Below are 15,528 nucleotides of genomic sequence, written 5' to 3' on the forward strand. Positions count from 1 at the left end.
GGACACATCTAAGCCCTCCAGGTAGTCCTTAACTAGGTCTGAACTGATAGTTGGGGAAATCGCATCCTTCCTGGGCCTCTCTACGCTGTCACCCAAGAGCACCCCATTGTCAGCAGACAGGAACACAGAGGCAAAGAACTTGTTGAAGAGTTCTGCCTTCTCTCACACATCCGTCACCAACTGCCTTGCCCTGCCTCATAGGGGTCCAATGTTACCCCGAGACTTCTTCTTGCTACCTATATACTTGAAAAAGGACTTTTTGTTGTCCTTAATCCCAGAAGCTAACTAAGAGCCAGTGCTGCTTTAGCCTTCCTCACCAAATCCCTACAAGCTTGGGTCAGGGAGGTGTACTCCTCCTTTGTCCCTTCCCCCTGCTTCCACCGCCAATATGCTTTTTTCTTTGCCCTCAGGCCAGCCTGGATATCCGCGCTCAGCCATGAAGGTTTCTTGGACCCTTTTTCCGCCTTCCTGCACAGAGGAATTGCGTCCTGCTGTGCCCCAAGGATAGCCTCCTTGAGGAAGAACCACCTTTCCTGGACCCTGGGCTCCAAGTGCCTCCCTGACTACTGCCCTGAGCACGTCTAAGTTGGCTTTCCTAAAGTCAGGCATTTGCGCAGTGCTAGTTACCCTCCCCACCTTTCTCTGAATAGCAAACTGGATCATTTCATGATCACTGTCCCCTAGCCTCCCTTGTACTAGTACCTCCCCCCCAGGTTGTCCCCAGAGGCATCAGAAACTCTATCATTCTTCATTCCATTGGCAGAAAGCATGAGGAGAGGCGCAGGTCACATATTCACTATACAGATATTGCCAGTCAGAATTTTTTGTGCCCAAGTATATGAGATGTGTGTATCCAGTGAAACATGAATGTGGAAAATGCCTTTGAAATAACTTCAGTTACTATAAAGTAAGTTACTTCTCTTTTCATTTCTGTATGTTTCTGTTTCTGAGCAGTCTTGTGTGAACAATAGAGTAAGATTGAAGAAATGGAGCCATCTACTGGACGTTTTACTTGATCATGAAATTAGAAAATTGAAAATACAGCAGCTTAAACATTTTCTTATTTTAATACAAGTTAGATCAAATAGTGAAAAATGAGGAATACTTGCTTTAGTTGTGTCACAATTAAGTCATTTTTAAGGACTAATTTTTGAATACTCACCTTTTTGAGAACCTATTGGCACTTTGAGATGCCACTTATAAGATTGCTAAAGGGACCTTACCACCTTCAGGAGGAATGCTTTATCTGTCCTTAATGTCTGCCATCAGAGCCAATGTCACAATTTCAGACTTGTACAGCAGCTACTTGGAAATCTATTTATGTTTTGTATAGCTCTTCTTTCCTAACTATCTCTTGATCATCATAGTCCTGGTCTGCCTGACCAGCAAGTTAGTTCCTCTCTTGAGGTACCTTCCCTGACTCAGTCTTGCCCTTATTCATATTTACAGTTATCATGCCTAGCCATTTCTAGTTCCCACTGTCCCTTTTCATTTCCACTTGTTATTCCCTTAGATGCCTAGTCTAACACACATATGGGCCCATTCTCTTCTCCAGGGTCTTCATCTAGTCCAGGTCCTTCATCCCATTCTCCCACATTTATTCTCTAAGTCTTTTTGTCACAAATCTCCCTTTGTCCCTCTGCCCCCTAGCTCCATGTCAGAACTGACTACCCTCCCATGCTTTCCTCAACAGTCCTGCAGCACCAGTCCCTCCCACTTCAGTTCCTCATCTGATCTTAGGGTTTCCCCAGTAGTTGTCAGGTAGTTTCTAGGATGGAATTCCTTTTCCTTTCATGCATGTAAATAGAAGTTTTCTAGCTGCATAAATCACATTTTTGCCATTTAACCAAAAGTTGCAGTTCCTCTTTCTGTACAGTGTGGATGTGTAAGCATGAACACATAGACCAAGCACGCACAGCAGGCTGAGCACTGGCTGGGAACATGTTCTTCGCTTGCCCTTCCCCACACAAACACATTGGTTTCTGGCTGACTACATTTTGGGGATTGGACACGAGTACTTGTACAGAATGAGTATGTGTACACACCTGCCTGTACACTCAGTCTATATGTAGCTTACTGCACATGCTCAGTCTACATATGCATGCATGTTCACACAGGGACCTCCAACCCAGGCATGAGGCAGGATCATCTCTATTCAAAGCATCCCATATAAATCCAGACAATCAAATTGATCATTTAGCCTATTAGTAAAACTACACAATCAACCATGACACAACCACAAAGCATAACACCCTAACCTGCCACAGGTAAAGCAGAGAGACAACAGCAGTTAATGTCTTGCATCTGTAAAAGTTTTTTAAGATATACTTGAGAGATCCAAGGAAGAGGGCCATGTGAGCTATAATGGAAGGCAACCCCCCCCCACACACACAGTCTGTACCAGTCTGACCATAGAGTAACATTCCTCCCTAACCCCAAGTATGGCTATTGGTCTGACCCCAAGCAAAGGGGCAAAACCTTCTAGCCAGGAACCTTTAGGTTTAAATCCCAGGAGAAGCCTTGGCACTTTCCATTCAAAATCCTGAGCTTTGGCTGTGGCCAACATCCAGTGTGTCCGAGGAAAGTGAAAAAAACCCCTGCAACATGAAGCAACAGAATCAGGAAAAGAAATCCCTTCCTGGCCCCATGTGGCAGCCAGCAAAGCCCAGAAGCATGGGAAATACCCATAAGTGCATAAGCATAGCTACTCCTAGATGATCTTTGATCAATGCTCATCCAATCTCAGCAATTACCCTAGGAAGTCTATTCCCCTTCCTCACTGTTCTTACAGGGAAGAAGTTCTTCCAGATACCCAATCTAAACCTACTTTGCTGTAATTTCAAACTTTTGGTCTGCATCCTGCTCCCTGCAGCAAAAAAGAAAAAGGTTTTCCACTTCTTTATGGCAGCCCCTCCAATATTTAAAGACTGCTATCATGTCCTCTCTTAAGAATCTTTTCCATAAGTTAAATATGTCTATTGAACATAAATTGAACATGCCTTTATCATGTATATTCCCTGCCTCTAGACCTGATTTAACTTCTCTACATCCTTTTTAAAAAGCAAAGCCTAAAACCGCACACAGGATGCATGTACGTGTGACACTTAACTGCACAGTAGCATAGTTTACTGCGAAGTAAGCATGTGTGACTACATGTGCAAATGTTTACTATGCAGTAACCCTACCTAATTGCAAGTAAATTTGCTACCTGCAAATGCAAGTAGCAAATTTACTTTTGATTAGTAATGGTGTGTTATCACTCATGTAGATGCAGTAGCTCTCATGTAGATCTTTATCTCCCAGCACAGAGCTGGGAGATAAGGATCTCTCATGGTTGTCCCTGGTTGGTCTCTCTGTGTTCATCATACTGTCCATGTCCTGTCTCATCAACGCATTCCAAGCTCATCACATGCACACCCTTCCCAAAACAGGAATTTTAGCCCCCACTCTTGCACCTTGTGTGCTGGTGCCACCTTATTTCATGTTGTGTGAGAGGGGAGGTAGAAGCCCCCCTCCCAGTATGTCCCGGGACCCCACGTGATAAGCACTGGTACTTACAGCAGGGAACAGGATGAGCGGCAGCTGCGGGGAAATGCCGACACAGGCTCAGCAGTTCCACAGCTGCCTGAGCCTGTGGATCGCCAAGCCCTGGGAGCAGAGCCTGAAGGAAATGTGGGTTGCTCAAAGGGCAGCTGGGGAGAGAACCAGCTACCCAGGTGGAGAAGAGCAGAATGCCGGCCGGGAGATGCAGACGGCAGAACCGGGCAAGGATGGCAGAACATAACACAGAGCGAGAACCCCCAGCATCAGCCGGGGAAGCCCAGATGGGAGAACCAAGAGTCCAGGCTCGGGAAGCCGAAGATTGCCGGAAGGCCACAGCAGGGAGATGGTCTTCTCCACAATCACAGGCAAAGACACAGCTCCGCAGAGTTCAGGGAAGGGTGGTGAGCGATGGCAAAATCCTGTGGGCAGCCTGGTGAAGAAGGAGGAACAGGCGGCGACTGGCTCAGAGCCCAGCGAGGAAGTGGTAAGTACCACCAGGTAGTGGGATCAGGAGTGATTAACTCCTAGTCAGCTGGTCCCTGGGAAGAGTACCCGGAGAGACGGACAAATTCCTTCGTCCATCCCAGAGAGCCAGAGAGGTCCTGGGAGCCAGAATCCCAGGCACCTGTCGGCAGATGCCGAACATCTTCTCTTTTAGTTAAGAATTTTCTAAGTTATTGTTACCCCCCAGGCTGGGGCATGTTTAGTTACCCGAAAGTTGGTCTGAAGACTAGGGATCAACTTGGGAGAGATTGGTGGCCAGAAAGACCCAAACCCGATCGAGGCAAGCCACGTGGATGAGAAGAGATCGTCCTGGGGAAGATTACAGGGAACAGTGCCCTTCCAGGCCGTGGATGTGGTAAGGGTGGGGTAAAGAGGAGTTTTGGAGCCCCACGAAGAAAGTCCAGGGTCACGAGCCCTCTGGGACCACTAACAAGAAACTGCCTCCCTATCAATCAACATCCAAGTCATGGCAGGCGAGTAGGGGAAGCGCTCAAAACCATCTAGGTGGCCCCAGGGTGCAGTCTTACCCTGCGTCGCTAGGGAAGAAGGCACCAACCAGAAAGGGGGCGAAGCCTTACAGCACCTACCAGCAACCTTATGGAACAGTATGGTACTTTTCCAGGCTGTGTGTGTATCTATTTGCCTGGTTGTGTTAGACAGCCTATCTGCTCCTAAAGGCTGTGTGAAACTCTGTGCGTGTGAGAGAGAGGGAGAGAGAGACCCAGGCTTTTCAAAATCAGTTAAACCCTACTGCCCATCCTGAACCATTCTAATGCATATACATATATGTATAAGCCAATTCCAAAAAGAAAACCTCTAAATATCATTTTCAAGTCATCACCAGGTACTAGATGTCTAAAAGAAAAAAATCACCAGAAATGTTTCAACACTGAAAAATACTGTATTTTTTTAACCTTATTCTTAAGAATGGTTGATTTATTATTAACATTTCCAAAAGTAGCAATGAGTGACACCCAGCATAAAAAGAATACAACAGTCCAAACAGTTAAAGCTACTAAAGTCAAGATCTTATAAGTGGAAGTGCCAGTCAACCATAATAGAGTGCGCTATTAGCCCTATCTCTATTATATGCATATATGCATAAGTATACTTATGAACATGAGCACATACACATGCCAAATTGGATAAGATCCCTTTGAAAACTGGTACACTTAGTAGGAAGATTAATATTATACTTTAACCACCAAAAATGGTTTACAAACAGCATTGAATATTGCATTCAAATATATTTACAATATTAATAGAATGGTTTTTATTTTTAACAGATTGTATGGACCAAAGAAAAACTAATGGAGGAGTCAACTATATTTGCTGATTTTCTAGATATGAACATGCCTCTTGGAAGTAGGATTTATCAAAATATCACTAACTATAAAAAACTTGTTTCTGTCTTGGAAGCATTCCATATGAAAATGAGTTCAACAAATAATGAGGTAAAGTGAACAGATGTCTTCTTATCTGTAGTTACTGAATTAAAATTAGGAAAAGAGATCCTTAAAAATATTTTTGAGCTTGCCAAATTATCAGTTTTTAGTACAGTTATCTAAGTTGCAATGACAGAAATTGAATGTGTCCAGTCTACTTTCATACATGCAAATTTGGCATTTTAACAGTATACAGTTACTTGATTTCTGTCTGCAGTAGATATTGATGTGTGCAAGCATGGATAGTGAAAATGCAGCAAGTATACATGCATCGTAAGAACACGGATTTAAAAATATATTCGTGGCAGGGTTATTATTGGTATTTTAATATTTTAATGCAAATAATTTGTTACACTAGGCAAAAGAAGAAGGATTATCTTAAGGCTAAGGCACTGGATTTAGACCCAGGAGATTTGATTTTGTTTCTAATTCTGCTTTACATGTGTCACTGGCCCTTTGGTTTCAGTTCCATTCTTTAAAATGATACCAGGGATGTTCAAGTAATGTAGAATTAATGTAGAACATAAAAAATGCTTAGGTACTATGATGATGAACACTATAAAAAACTTAGAAATAAATTTAGAAAAATAACATCAGTTAAAATGCTATTACTGTTTATCACTAGACACAGTTAAAATCTTTCTAACTGTAAAAATAATAGGAGATCCAGTAAATCATAGCTGCTGCTATAAGTAAAAAGTTTCTATTAATTTAACCTAGAACAGGGGCAGGTAAAATATGGCCCGTGGGCTGAATCTGGCCCACCATGCCATTCTATCCAGCCCTGCAGGACACCTACAAAGTTTAGAAAATTAATATTTATCTGCTGCAGGCTCCCTGTCAAAGATGACAGGAGCCAGGGGCAGGAGGACCCAAGGGAAACCAGCACGAGTCAGGAAAAAAGCCAGACTGGTCCTGCCTTTTCCCCCTATCCCCAAAAGTGTCTGCCTGCTGCAGCTTTCCCTGTACACGGCCAGCTGCTCCAGCACCATGAGGCCCCTGGCTGTATTGCTGGACCACAGAAGCAGGGGTGTGCCAGTAGCCAGGGAGCAGGAGGGGTGTGTGTGTATGTATGTGTGTGTCTGTCTGTCCATAGAGTGAGTCCCACAAGCACCCCCCACCATACACATGCACCCATACCCGCTTGCACTGCCATACCCACAGACCCCTACACCCACACCCTCTCACACAGCCCAGCCACCCTCCCCCACAAACCTCATACCCACCCAAACCCCAAATATCCACACACACCCACATGCTCCCTCACTCCACACCCACCCTCCCACACCTATCCACCCTCCATGCACACCCAAAAGCCCCCCCACAAACCTATACCCACTCCCGATGCCCCCCACAGTTTACAAGAGTAAGGCTTCATTTTAAGCTATTGTTCAATCACCTCTATGTACACTACACAAACGCATGTAAATCAGGACAAAAAGATTTTTTGAAATCAAATTAATGTATGTTATAGATGTGTGATTTTTTTAGAATATAATTTAGTATTTTTTCTGGCTCTGAGATGGCAAAACCCCTTGCTAAAAGCAGTACTTCTGATGGCAAAGGTCAGGGGTTAGGGGTCGGGACATCTGGTCCCAAGATGGCAAACAGGGGGCAGGGCTATCCATGTGGCGCTCAACAGCTTGCCAAAACTCAGTAAGCTGCCCTCCACCCAAAATAATTACCCTTCCCTGGCCTAGAATGACATGTCATTTACCATGAGATAATGTTTTATTATACTTTTTAACAACTACTAATTTCATAGAATTATGTATCAATTGAGTGAAATAAAAAATTATGTCAACAACAAGCTTTTTAAGAGAATGCAGTCCTTAAAGGCAAGTTATCTCACCTCCCTTTTGAAAAAGATAAATTATGCTAAAGTTTCTTCATTTAACATGACACCAGCAGAGGGCAATGCTACTTGAGAAATATATGACATCTTGAGGTGACTAAAAAGAAGTTTCCAGTTTGCAAGAATTTTTTTTTCTGACCAGCTCTAATGAAATTTAATTTTGGTGCCAACAAGATAGTTTCGTGATGTCTTTAATTTGTCGTCTTCACTTTCCTATTCACATTATTAATGAGATTCCACTTAAAGCTTTCAAGTAGGGCTTTCTCCCCTTTAAAAGGCATAATTAATTGTAATACACTTCAAAAGTGTTATGAGAGGACTTCAAAAACTGGGTCATTGCTAGCCAACCACAGAACAAATTCCTGCCTCTATCCCTCTTTATGTAACAGTCAATGCATACATCAATAGATGCAGAGGTACACTGACATTATTCTGCTGGGTGTGGCTAGATATGGTTTAAGAGACCTGTGCATAGTATTTAAGTTTTTTGTCTGCTGCAGACTACTGCTTGCCAAAGGATGTGAGGAAGCTGTGCTGAGGCTAATAAAAGGGTTGTCACGGTAGCATAGCAAGAAGAGAACAGGTGGCAGTATTGAGAGTTTTTAAAGTGAGACTTAAGGGATAAGTACAGACAATCAAAAAGGCTGAGGCTAAGTCAGTTCAATCTTTGCAGGTTAGTCTAAGCTGGAAATGCATCCACATGCCTGCAATGACCCAGGCCAGAAGCTGGGGGCAGTAGAGCACACTTCCCTGCTCAGCTGGCGCAGACAGCTTGGGCCAAGACTTAGCCCACCCATCATGTGAGGGGATGATTGCGGGAGAGGTGCAAAGCATTCTGGGATGCTGGGGAACTGTGCTTTGATTTGAATCTCGAGGGGATCTGGGACAGAAGTTCAATAAAATGATTTAACCTAAATCATTTAAGTCTGTTATTACATCGTGGGTGCCAAGTAGGGCTATGCGAAATTTCGCTGGCTGTTTCATTTCAATGTTGTTTCAACTCATTTCGAACTTGAAACAGTGGCATCAAAACCAAATGAAGGGCTTCGAAACAGTCTCAAAATGAAACAAGGGCAGTCAAAATGTTTCAAAGTTTTGAAACGTTTCAAGTTTTGAAGCTGAAGCTGAGCTTGCCTACAGAAAAACAGAAAGTAAGGAGAGGGAGGGGAAAGAGGCAGGAGGGACTGCTCTCATATTGACTGTGTAGCTGGCCGATGACTCTGATCCTTCCCTGAGGTCCCTTCTAATCCCAGTGCTCTGGGGGAGAGATGGAAAAACAGAATAAAAGGCAGCATTATTTGAACTGGCCTACTTCTGCCTTGGGGTCAGTTACTGAGATGTCTTCCAGAAGCTCAGCAGCATTAGACAACAAAGGCTACCATTCATTTCCTACTTGCTAGCCTAGCAAGTGGGATTCAGGAATACCTTTCGCTTTCTTTCTATACCCTTTTATTTTATTATTATATTCATTGATTGATTCCTTTCCATTTATTCCTCCCCCAGAATCCTCTTTTTGTTTAATCTGTTTTGATTCTTTTCAAATCTGTGCTTTCTCTCATAGTATGCATTCCATTCACTTTACAGGGAAGCACAGCATAATTACATACAGCATCTAGACTAACAGCAGCAGTAAAAAAAAAACAACTCCACATCTCTTGTTCCTCTGATCTCAATAGTGAGCAGCAATTAATGCTGCCAATGCACCCCTGTCACCAAAAGTCTGGACACACAGAGAACCTCATAGGATAGATGCTGTATGGAGTCTTCTCAGCCACACATGAAACCAAATAATGCTCACTTATATTGTTATAATACTATTGAATTCAGTGAAGCTGTACCACTGTAATGGAGAGCAGAGTGTAGCTCATGGTGGTTGCTTTTGTAAACAGACCAGGTCACTGATGGTTACAGTGAACTAAGTGCAGTCATGAAAGTGGCAGTCATGAAATTGGCGGACAATCAAGAAGCAAAGAAAGAGAAGACATAAATGTGTTGGGTTTTTTTATTAATATTTTACCAATTGAAATTGAACTGTGACTCCCAGCTTTTCTAGGTATTTTCTCCTCCTTAGTCCTTTTCCCCTTGTTACCCACCATAAATGTCACTTGGCATGTGCTGCTACTTTTCTTACTGTACTTGAAGCTTTTCTTTTTTGATTCCCCAGACTACAATGGTGTTCTTTAAGGAAGCTGTAGAACACATTACAAGAGCTGCAAGAGTTTTTCGACAGCCAGGTGCTCACATGATCCTGGTAAGAATATTAATCTTTTATATTTACATAGCTGTAAATTTTTAAAAAAACAAACCCTAAAGGCACCAGTGGAATTGGGGTTTTATGCAGAATTTGCACTTGTCCTGACCAAGAAGGTTCATTTAACTTGCATTACCTTTTATTATGTTCTGCCTGATTAAATGCAAGTTAAGATCAGAACTAGCCTTTGTTTCATTTATGTTTACCAGCTGTAAGCTAAGTTGAAAATTGAAATTGTATTTTAAAGGAAATTATTCTGGCACTGAATGCTATTACTCATTCATTTATGTTCCCTGTATGACCACATCATCCCTCCAGCTCCAAGAATGCTTTACCTCAAGATCCTGAGTTTTTGGTTGTAGCTGTGTTGGTCTAAGGACATGGCAGGCAAGGGTCTTTGGGTAGATGTGATATCTTTTATTAGACCAACTGAGTAGTTGGGGAAAAGTTCTTGGCAAGCTTTCGGGTGCAGTCACCCTTTATCTGGCATAGGGAGTCTCTGCTGGTCTGAGACTCCAAGGAATGAGAGAAGGTAAAAGTGTGGTAGGATGTCAGTGAAAATGTAAGTAGGTAGAGATAAGCAAGACAAAAGGTAAAGCAAGGGGGAAGAGAGCAGGGGGAGAGAGGGAAAAAAGGGTTCAGAGAGAGAAAGTCTCTTTTTTTTCTTCTTCAGTTTGAGCTGGGGAAGGAGCAGTTTGCAGGCAGAGAACAGACTGAAACCCAGTAGACCACATCTTGGGATCCAGCCCGCAAACTGACCTTGCACACAGGATCCAGCCCACAAACCAGCCTTGTGACACTCCTCAGGTCCATGGGGCCCCAGAAGTTGAACAGCATTGATCTATATAGAATAATTAAGCTAGATCTTAAATAACTTTTCAAAATCGTCTTGAAATTTTTCCAAATTTAGCACAAAGTATATATAGTTTGCTCTTTGCCACATTATCTGATAAAGATTTTGTGAGTCAAGATGTTTTGAAACATATGACACAAACTGTGAATTTAGGGGGTTTGGGTTCTATTCCTAACTGTACCTATGACTTATTTTGTGACTTTGTCAATTTAGCTTCATTGTTTTAGCTTCATTTTTTTCCACTTATAAAATGGGGAAAATATTTAACTTTCTAAAGGGCTTTTAAATTTATGAATTAAACGAAATGAGAAAAAATTAGCCCAAGAATGTTTACATTTCTGTCACACCCTACTGTACTGCAGTTTATATAGTACCGTACTTTAACAGAATCAAATAAACGTGTGAGTAGAAAAAAGAAAAACACTGGAACAATGCATGTGTAATTATACAAATGTTTCATTTTATATTTAATTATGAATGTATTGAATACCAAAGAGGTTCTTCAGTCATTATATGTAAATGTAAATAAAATTATATATAAAAACTGATATTTTTCTGCAGATTGGACTGGATGGAAATGGGAAAGTAACGTGTGTGACTCTAGCCTGTTATTTATCAAACTGCAGTCTTTTTAGATTGTCTATTACCCACAGTTATACTTACTCAGATTTCAGAGAGGACCTGAAAAAAATTTATAGGCAAACAGGGCTGGAGGGACAGAGGACTGTTTTTCTTATCACTGATTCAGACATACTAAAGGTAAACAGTCTTTTATATGATATTATTGCCAAAATGAGGGCATGTTGATGGATGCATGTATGTTTAATTGTTTAATTTAGAGTTACACCAAAGTGCATATGTACAAACAAATAGAGACCAAGATCCAAAAGTCATGCTATATAATTCTCATTCAAAGTCAAAAGCAAAACCAATAGATTTCAATAGTGAAGAATAGAGCTTGTGGCATTTACTGTATAATGAAAAACTTTTTTTTTCCTAGGCTGAGTTCTTACGTCACTCTGATATGAAAAAATGAGTGCCAAGTTTAACTAAGAGATGAAAATTAAACATTTTCAAAGAACAATCTTAAGAAAAATTAATTATCAGAATATATATACAAGTTATTGATGGTTGGAAAATTTGGATATTTGACTTCTTGTTTCAACATATATTTTTGGCTGTGTTTTTGAATGTGCCCCTGTATATCATCTTGTCTGTTTTTTTGTACTTATATCCTTTGGTTTTTATATATGCCATATATGTCCCTAATAAACCCCAAACCAGTATTTGAATTGTCACTGTTTGGGTATCCTCAAAAGTGTTTTGAGCTATGATTTTGATGCTTATGTGGAGTACATCTCTTTTCTCTGAAAACTGGACTGGAATATTGGCAAGAACAAACCATCGTATAAGATTTCTAGTACTTTAATTTTTAATGGGGTCAGATGTAATAGGAAAATAGTCCTTTTTGTAAAACTTCCTTTTCTTTTTTTCATTCAAAATCAAGATATGTAGAAGTATGGGAAAACTGAGATACAACATAAAAGTTAACTAGTCTTTTCTACCTTAAAAAAGTGTCAGGTTTGATTAGAGTTGTAGGCAAAGATGTGGATTAATTCCTCTTTTATTCAAACTCCTCCACCCTTTGTACACGTAATCCAAATACCACCAAGGATCCCAGAGCCTCTTGAGGTCAGTCCTGGGCTGGGGGGGCTGAGCGCATGTGCATGCATGCCTCCCCCAGCCCAGCAGGTCAGTCGGTGGAGGAGGGAATGGGTGGGTTCCCAGGGCACAATGTTCAGCCTGCAGTGGGAGCCACCACCTCTACGCGGCTGGAAGTCTGTGCTGGGCTGTTCCCACCAGACTGGCAGGTGGTTGTGGCACTGGGAGTGGGGGGACTACAGCCCCCCTCCATGGCCTTGCTCCCAGTACTGCCTCTGCTGCCTGGCCTGAGCACAGCCCAGCCAGGAACAGCGCAGCACTGCCCAGCCCACAGCTGAAAAGTTGGAGACCACTGCCATAAAGTATTATGTTGTTAATTTTACAATCAAATAAGCTATGGAGGGATTACTAATTGCTGTCCTTCCTCTTAGGAATGTTTTTTAGAAGATTTGAGCTATATTCTGAATTCTGGAGAAGTACCTGACTTATTTGATAAAGAAGAGGTAGAAGATATTGTTGTGAAGCTTACAGCTGTTGCCGAAAAGGCTAACTACTCTAACAGCAAAGAAGCTATTCTGTCATTTTTTCTGCAGGTATTTTGTTAATTACATTAATATCATAGGATTTTGAAACTTTTTTTTAATCAAAATGTTAGAGTGCCACATGCTGCTCAGGCTGAAGACATTGCCATTGACACCAGTTAAATAGAAAGAGGTCCCAAGCCCACATACTTCAAGAGTCTCCTTAGGTCAGTAGTACTCAACCCCCAGCATAAAGAACAGAAGTGTGTCACAGAGCCGTGTTATATATCCTATGAGGCTCTCTGTGGCTCCAGACATTTGGTGACAGAGGTGCATTGGCAGCATTAATTGCTGCTCCTGTGCTGCCAAATTTATGGACCTGTGAGAAGCCCCAAAGACATGGCCTTGCATGCTAGTTCACACCAGTGTACATAAACAGATTTGGTGCTCTGGATTAGGCCAGCATATATGATCATACCCATGAACTAACCCTGCACAGGATCAGATGCACAGACAAACCCTGCACACAGGATCTGACCCATAGCCCATCCCCATATCACTCATTCGGCCTGTGGGACCATACAGATTGAGCACCACTAAGACAATTAAGTCAGTTTTGGAAGCAGAACTTGGGCCAGATCCTATTCCTATTAGAAATCTAATTAGGATCCGATTTCTTTCTTTTTGAATCCAGACAAAACCATAACCCCTATAGCATTCCTTTATTTTATAGGACAGCTACCCTAAAGTGATAACAAGGAACAGAAATTACCCATTAACTGGAATAAGTGGTCAAAAACCAATTCAAATCTGTAACACAACAGAAGTTCAGTGCACATAAACTACTTTCAAAATGGCCAAAATTGGTTTAAAATAAACCTGTATGGATGTAATATCAGACTTAACTGATTTAGGTTAAATCAGTTTATTGAACTTCTGTCCCAGATCTCCTCAAGATTCAGATTAACTCACAGTGCCCCAGCATCGCAGGATGCTTTGCACCTCCCCCACAAACCCTCACCCCTCACAGAGTGGGTGGGCTAGCCTTGGCCCAAGCTGTCTGCTCCAGTAGAGCAGGGAGGCATGCTCGAGAGCCCCCTAGCTTCTAGCTTGGACCACTGCGGGCATGTGGTAGGGGTGTGCAAAATGGACCCTATTCGATTCGGATTTGTCCCGAATTAGGGACAGTGATTCAATTAATTGATTCGGATCACTGTCCCCTATTTAATTCAGCCAAATCCAAATCTGAATATTTGATGCTGATTCAGAGAATCAGCGATTCAGCCATAGAGACAGCTTTAAATGTTTTTTCTACATACCTCAAGGTATAGGTAGAATGCAGTCTGTCGGGATATTACCGTGTACGGATGTGGGCCTTTGCGTCCCATTGACATTCACTGGCCTTCCTTTTCCCCAAGGCCGGTGTCAGTCAACTCAGGTAGGTTGGTCTTCCTCACTATTATCTCACCTGCCATGAGTTTGATACCTTAATTAATGGGGGAGGGGTGATGACTCCCTGACCCAGGCTGATCGTCACTTGCCCAGTGTCAGACCAGGTATATACAACAAAACCAAAAAAATTTCTTAGCAAATAAAATAAAACTACAGGCCACTTGCCGTCTGTCCATTGGTGCTTGTTCTGGCTTGCAGGGGACTCAGATGCAGCCTCTTGCTCCCTTAATCCATGAGTGCTTGATCACTGGCTCTGCGATCAAGCATTTCCCTTTTTCTTCCTTCAGTAATTGATACCACGCCGGCATAATTGACCATGCCTGGTGACCAATTAATGCAGAAGCATTTTTTCCCCTTAGGCATGTGAGCTCTTCCAAGTGCTAAAGACCCTGCAGGTGTCTTGCCCCATTCCCAGAGAGTTCAGTACTGGGCACCAGACAGGCATTCACTCTATCTTCATGCCCCATCTCTCCCTTCTACCATCCCTCTTCATCCCATCTCCTTGGGCCAGAAATAACCCTGGGCTGCTTAATGAGTCCAATCCGCTTCACCCGGTGAGGTGATAAAACAGCGCTGGGGGGAATTGGGAGCTCCCATTGGAGTATGGCCATGCCACCACAGCTGGGCAAATTCCCCTAGCCAGGGGTCTGCTCCAGGTATGCAATCTTGACCTTTTCGAATAGTCTTTCACACACTGGATTGTGTTAACCGTGGTCTCAACAAGGTCTATATATTCATATCTCATTACCTAGACTAGCAGTTACTTCTAGTGTTCTTCAAGGGGTTAACTGCCTTGTTCATCTCAAGGGATCAAACGAATCTTCTTTTTACCTCTCTTAACAGTGTCTCTGCCCTTTTATATAAAACTCTTTCTGCCAGTATGTTTGTAGCACCTAATGAAGTAGGTTGTCGCCTATGAAAGTTCATGTCTTGCCTCTCTGAGCCAGTTGGTCTCCAAGGTACAACCCTGTCCTATCTTCTATTTGATTTCAGACTAACATGGCTAGCCAGTTCTCTTCATTTTATCCATAACACTAAATCACAGATTCCAGTAAGGAAGAACAAACTGACCTGCCTTTTGTGCTAATGCTTGTTCAGGGCCACAAGCAGGATGGATTACACTTCAGTGTTTAACTATCACTGTGGGTCCTGTTATACATTAAAACTAAAATGGATAGATATCAACTATAGAATTGTTAGTCATTTTCATGCACTAACTTTATAGCTGGTTGACTCTTTTTATAGCTGGATAGTCATTTTTATTGTGTGATAATTACTAGGGCTGCACTGATAAAGATTTTTTGGGCTGATATCAATAGCCAATCATTAACAAGCCATATTGGCCGATACTGATCCAGTTGCCAATATGCAGCCCAGCAGCTTGGAGAGAAGCATCTGGCTGGTAAGTCTGTTGTGGGGGAAGGGGTGGGGGAGGGAAGGGG

At 42.3% G+C, this 15,528-nt stretch overlaps 1 protein-coding gene across 1 annotated transcript in view; it reads left to right on the forward strand.

Moving 5' to 3' along the window:
* DNAH14 (dynein axonemal heavy chain 14) overlaps positions 1 to 15,528 on the forward strand; it is a gene marked incomplete at its 5' end in the record, with an annotated part of 314,106 nt that overhangs the window by 215,805 nt on the left and 82,773 nt on the right. Inside the window, 4 exons of the mRNA XM_019548582.1 lie at positions 5,334 to 5,501; positions 9,512 to 9,598; positions 11,013 to 11,210; positions 12,545 to 12,706. Coding sequence (XP_019404127.1) covers positions 5,334 to 5,501; positions 9,512 to 9,598; positions 11,013 to 11,210; positions 12,545 to 12,706 — 615 coding nt within the window. The remainder of the gene's footprint in view (positions 1 to 5,333; positions 5,502 to 9,511; positions 9,599 to 11,012; positions 11,211 to 12,544; positions 12,707 to 15,528) is intronic.

The sequence above is a fragment of the Crocodylus porosus genome, unplaced genomic scaffold, assembly GCF_001723895.1.
Source record: "Crocodylus porosus isolate Cpor-Errol unplaced genomic scaffold, CroPor_comp1, whole genome shotgun sequence".
Lineage (NCBI taxonomy): Eukaryota > Metazoa > Chordata > Crocodylia > Crocodylidae > Crocodylus > Crocodylus porosus.